This window comes from Penaeus chinensis, chromosome 22, assembly GCF_019202785.1.
Source record: "Penaeus chinensis breed Huanghai No. 1 chromosome 22, ASM1920278v2, whole genome shotgun sequence".
NCBI classification, from domain to species: domain Eukaryota; kingdom Metazoa; phylum Arthropoda; class Malacostraca; order Decapoda; family Penaeidae; genus Penaeus; species Penaeus chinensis.
In genome coordinates, this window is record NC_061840.1 from 27,006,166 (window position 1) to 27,011,165 (window position 5,000).

Sequence of the window (5,000 nt, forward strand, 5' to 3'; positions counted from 1 at the left end):
AACGTGGACGACATGCTTTTAAAAGATCCGGAAATATACGTGCGTCGGTAGCAAGTGCGGAATTTGTATATATGCTGGTGGGCTGCCTAGGGGGTCGGGGGGAGGAAGAGGAGGAGGAGGAGGAGGTGGAGGAGGGTGGTGGTGGTGGGGGAGGAGAGGGGAGAAAGGGGAAAGGGGGGAGGGGGAGCGGAGGCCCAGCGTCAGAGAGGCGTTCAAAGTGTTAGACCCTAATTGCTGCTGCCAACGTTGCTGCTGGCTGGGGATGGTGCCAGGGGTTGGGGAGGGGGCGTTGGCACCCTCCCCTCCCTGCCTCTGCCCCTCCCCCCCTCCCTCCAGCAGCGGCAGCAGGCAGGGAGGGTTATAGACCCAGGCAGAAAGAGGGGGAGAGCGATAAAAGAGAGGGAGAGGGACGGAGAGGAAGATAAATGATGGCCGGAGCGTACCCAAGCAACGTGGGGTGAGAGGGCCGCTCTGTGACCTGCTGGTGATGACCTGGAGATGACCTGTTATTGCTGATTTGGCTGGTCCCTATTACACGCTCAGCGCGGACCTACTGAGAGGCTGGTCCAAAGACCTGGCAAGAACAACCCTTCAGCTTTTAGTGATGAGCGGAGAGAGACCTGAACACTTCTCGATATCGACGTCCACAGACCTGTTGGTGACCTGTAGATCTGGTAACGCTGATCTCGAGATGACCTTGCTGACCTATTACACTGACCTTTGGCTTATTAAAGCTGATGTAGAGTAATCACGCCACATTCGCTGATGACCAGAATGTAGCTTCTTAGTGCTGACCTGGGAATGAGTTAGAATTTGCCCTGGTCAGACCTGGGAGAGATCGAGATTTTGCCCTGGTCTGACCTGGGAGAGATCGAGATTTTGCCCTGGTCAGACTTGAGAAGGATCGAGATTTTGCCCTGGTCTGACCTGGAAAAGATCGAGATTTAACCCTGGTCTGACCTGGGAAGGATCGAGATTTTGCTCGGGTCTGACCTGGGATCAATGCTTTGCCCTTTATGAGTACTGACCTGGGATACATACACGTACGGAGAATTAAAAGAAAAATAGTACTGGCCTCACAATGACCTGATAAGTGACCCGATGACCTTGGACATAGTCTTCAAGTAGTTCCGTTGATTTTTCGACTACCAGATTTTTTTTTTTTTTTTTTCGTTTTAGGAAATGATGACCGCAATTTGACTTCGTAATTCTCTTTTGAGCTGAAATTAGAAACGGACACAGAGTATACAGATAAAAAGGAATAAATAAAATGAGTAATAAACGAGTATATAATAAATCGAAGACAGACGAAGAAGAAAAAACAAAGAATATAGCCGATAAACAAAAAAAAAAAACCAGCAGACAAAGGGAAGGAAACAAAAGAAAAGGAAGAAGAAAACGGAAAAAAAAAGATGGACCGAATGAAATAAAGAAAGAACCCAAAGGAAAGAAAGAAAAAGAGAGAGAGAAAAAAAAAGAAAAGGAAAATCGTAAATAAGAGGAACAAAAAGAGAAAGAAAGAAAGGAGAATTAACAAAAAAACAACAATGAAACGAGAAACAAAGAGAGAGAGAGAGAGAGAGAGAGAGAGAGAGAGAGCAAGATAACAAAAAAAGGAGCAAGGCTTAGAGAGATGGTAATGAACTATCAAATATGCAAATTCGCGAGATAGGGAGCGAGAACACAGCGTCGAAACCGCGGAAGAGAACGGGGCTCGAACTAAAAACGGATAAATAGACGGAATAAGAGGACAGACGAAAACCAATGAGATCCGCAAACGGGGGGAAAATGAAAATGCTTTTTTGTGTGTGCGAAAAAAAAGAAAGAGAGCGAGAGAGCGACAGCGAGAGAGAGAGAGAGAAAGAGAGAGAGGGAAAAAAAACATTATAACAGGGTACAAGCGCATAGTTAATCAGTGAGAAATGACCCTGGAAAAAAATAACAATGGAAAATGTCCTGGAAAAAAATGCTGGTTGTATATGTAACCATAATATATATAAACGCAGCGCGCATACAGCCGGCTGCATGTGTAGGACAGAACAGGGGCGGCCAATAAGGGAAACAGGGACGGCGGCTCGGGATAGGGACAGAGAATAGGGACGGGGGCGGTAGCAAGGGATAGGGACAGACGATAGGGACGGGGGGCGGTGGCAAGGGATAGAGATAGAGGATAGGGACGGGGGGCGGCGGCAAAGAATGGAGACGGAGAACGGTGACGGGGGCGATAGGAAAGGACGGGATGAGTAGGAGAGGAACGGAGAGTGATGACGGAGGCGGCGACAGGGGATAGGGACGGGGGCGGCGGCAGGGGATAGGGGCAGAGGATAGAGACGGGGGCGATGGCAAGAGATATGGATGGTGACGTGGGCGGTAGGAAGGGAAGGGATGAGAATGAGAGGGACGAGGGATGGGGACGCGGGCGGCGATAGGGAACAGGGACGGAGGATAGGGACGGGATGAGTATGGGATGGACAGGGGATAGGTTCGGGGGCAGTGGCAAGGGATAAGGATGGGGGATAGGGACAGGATGAGTCTGTGAGGGACGGAGAGCGGTGACGATTGCCGAAGAAAGGGAAGGCATTGAGTGTGCGAGGGACAGGGGGCGGTGGCAAGGGATAGGGTCGGAGAACAGGGGACGGAAGCACTAGCAAGGGAAGGGGGTGAGTATAAGAGGGACGCCCGGGGTGGTAGCAAGGGACGATGAGTATGAGAAAAGAGACCGGTCGAGGGACAGGGACGGGACCAGGGATGAGAGGGACGATAGGGACGGGGATGTGAGGGACGAGGGATGAGAGGGACAGGAGGAGAGAGGGACGAGAGGAGAGAGGGACGAGAGGAGAGAGGGACGAGAGGAGCGAGGGACGAGAGATGAGAGGGACGAGCGGTGAGAGGGACGAGAGGTGAGAGGGACAAGGGATGAGAGACAAGGGATAAGAGAGATGAGAGGGACGGGGATGGACGAAAGACACATGAGTGAGTACGAGAGGGTTAGGGGAGGCGTGGCAAGGGAGAGAGGGAGAGAGGGAGAGAGGGAGAGGAAGAGAAAGAGAGAGAGAGAGGTGGGGGGGGGTAAGGGGGGAGAGAGAGAGAGAGAGAGAGAGAGAGGAAAGGGAGAAGCGAGAGAGAAGGGAGAGGGAAAGAGAGAGAGAGAGAGAGAGAGAGAGAGAGAGAGAGAGAGAGAGAGAGAGAGAGAGAGAGAGAGAGAGAGAGAGAGAGAATGATTACGAGGTGGCGGCAAATGGCGGAGATGAGTGAAAGAGAGACAGGGCAATGAAATGATGAGATGAATACTTGAGTACGATACGGCCTGATACTGAGGGACGGGGTTAATATGAGGGATAAATGAGTATGAGGAACGGATGGGTATGAGGAACGGATGAGTATGAGGAAGTACGGATGAGTATGAGGAAAAACGGATGAGTATGAGGAACGGATGAGTATGAGGAACGGATGAGTATGAGGAACAGACGGGTATGAGGAACGGGTGAGTATGAGGCAGTGAGGAGGAGACGAAGGGAGGAGAGTGAAAAGATATTTACGGAGAACAGATGAACATGAGGCAAATATTAACTAAATATCCACATGAGGAAAAGATGAGTAGGAAGAGAACGAGGGAGAGAGGCAGAGGTGTGAGGGATGCGAGTGATGCGAGACAGATGAAGATGCGGCGGCGAGGGATGAAAGCGAAAATGAGGAAAGTGAGCAGAAAGAGACAAAGACAATCGAGTACCGACCTTTTGTGAGGGAAAATGAGGGAGTCCGCGTGAAAGACAGTGAACATGAGGAACAGTGACGAAGCAAAGCGAGGAGATGAGGAGATGAGGGACGCAAGTGAGAGCAAGAAAGGAAAGCAGACAAGGGAATGACGGATAAAGCACGCGAGAATTCGGAAATAATGATGATAACAAGGATAAAGAAAGGGAAGGTTGCCGTGGCGGGGTCGACGAGGCGTGATGGTGACAGGGATGGTGTGGTGGTGGTGAGTGATGGTGAAGATGCCTGGTGGTGGTGAGTGATGGTGAAGATGCCTGGTGGTGGTGAGTGATGGTGAAGATGCCTGGTGGTGGTGAGTGATGGTGAAGATGCCTGGTGGTGGTGAGTGATGGTGAAGATGCCTGGTGGTGGTGAGTGATGGTGAAGATGCCTGGTGGTGGTGAGTGATGGTGAAGATGCCTGGTGGTGGTGAGTGATGGTGAAGATGCCTGGTGGTGGTGAGTGATGGTGAAGATGCCTGGTGGTGGTGAGTGATGGTGAAGATGCCTGATGGTGGTGGTGAGTGATGGTGAAGATGCCTGGTGGTGGTGAGTGAGGGTGAATATGCCTGGTGGTGGTGAGTGATGGTGAAGATGCCGGGTGGTGGTGAGTGATGGTGAAGATGCCTGGTGGTGGTGAGTGATGGTGAAGATGCCTGGTGGTGGTGAGTGATGGTGAAGATGCCTGATGGTGGTGGTGAGTGATGGTGAAGATGCCTGGTGGTGGTGAGTGAGGGTGAATATGCCTGGTGGTGGTGAGTGATGGTGAAGATGCCTGGTGGTGGTGAGTGATGGTGAAGATGCCTTATGGTGGTGGTGAGTGATGGTGAAGATGCCTTATGGTGGTGGTGAGTGATGGTGAAGATGCCTGGTGGTGGTGAGTGATGGTGAAGATGCCTGATGGTGGTGGTGAGTGATGGTGAAGATGCCTTATGGTGGTGAGTGATGGTGAAGATGCCTGGTGGTGGTGAGTGATGGTGAAGATGCCTGGTGGTGGTGAGTGATGGTGAAGATGCCTTATGGTGGTGGAAAGTGATGGTGAAGATGCCTTATGGTGGTGGAAAGTGATGGTGAAGATGCCTTATGGTGGTGGTGAGTGATGGTGAAGATGCCTGATGGTGGTGGTGAGTGATGGTGAATATGCCTGGTGGTGGTGAGTGATGGTGAATATGCCTGGTGGTGGTGAGTGATGGTGAAGATGCCTTATGGTGGTGAGTGATGGTGAAGATGCCGGGTGGTGGTGAGTGA

At 51.3% G+C, this 5,000-nt stretch overlaps 1 protein-coding gene across 1 annotated transcript; it reads right to left on the reverse strand.

Annotated features, from left to right (window-relative positions):
• Nucleotides 1–806: 806 nt before the first annotated feature.
• LOC125037015 (vegetative cell wall protein gp1-like) lies at nt 807–2,581 on the reverse strand. Its single transcript, XM_047629976.1, has 2 exons — nt 2,016–2,581; nt 807–927 (listed from the first exon to the last, which is right to left on the reverse strand). The coding sequence occupies exons 1-2, from the start codon at nt 2,579–2,581 to the stop codon at nt 807–809; spliced, it is 687 nt and encodes a 228-aa protein (XP_047485932.1).
• Between the last annotated feature and the right edge of the window lie 2,419 nt (nt 2,582–5,000).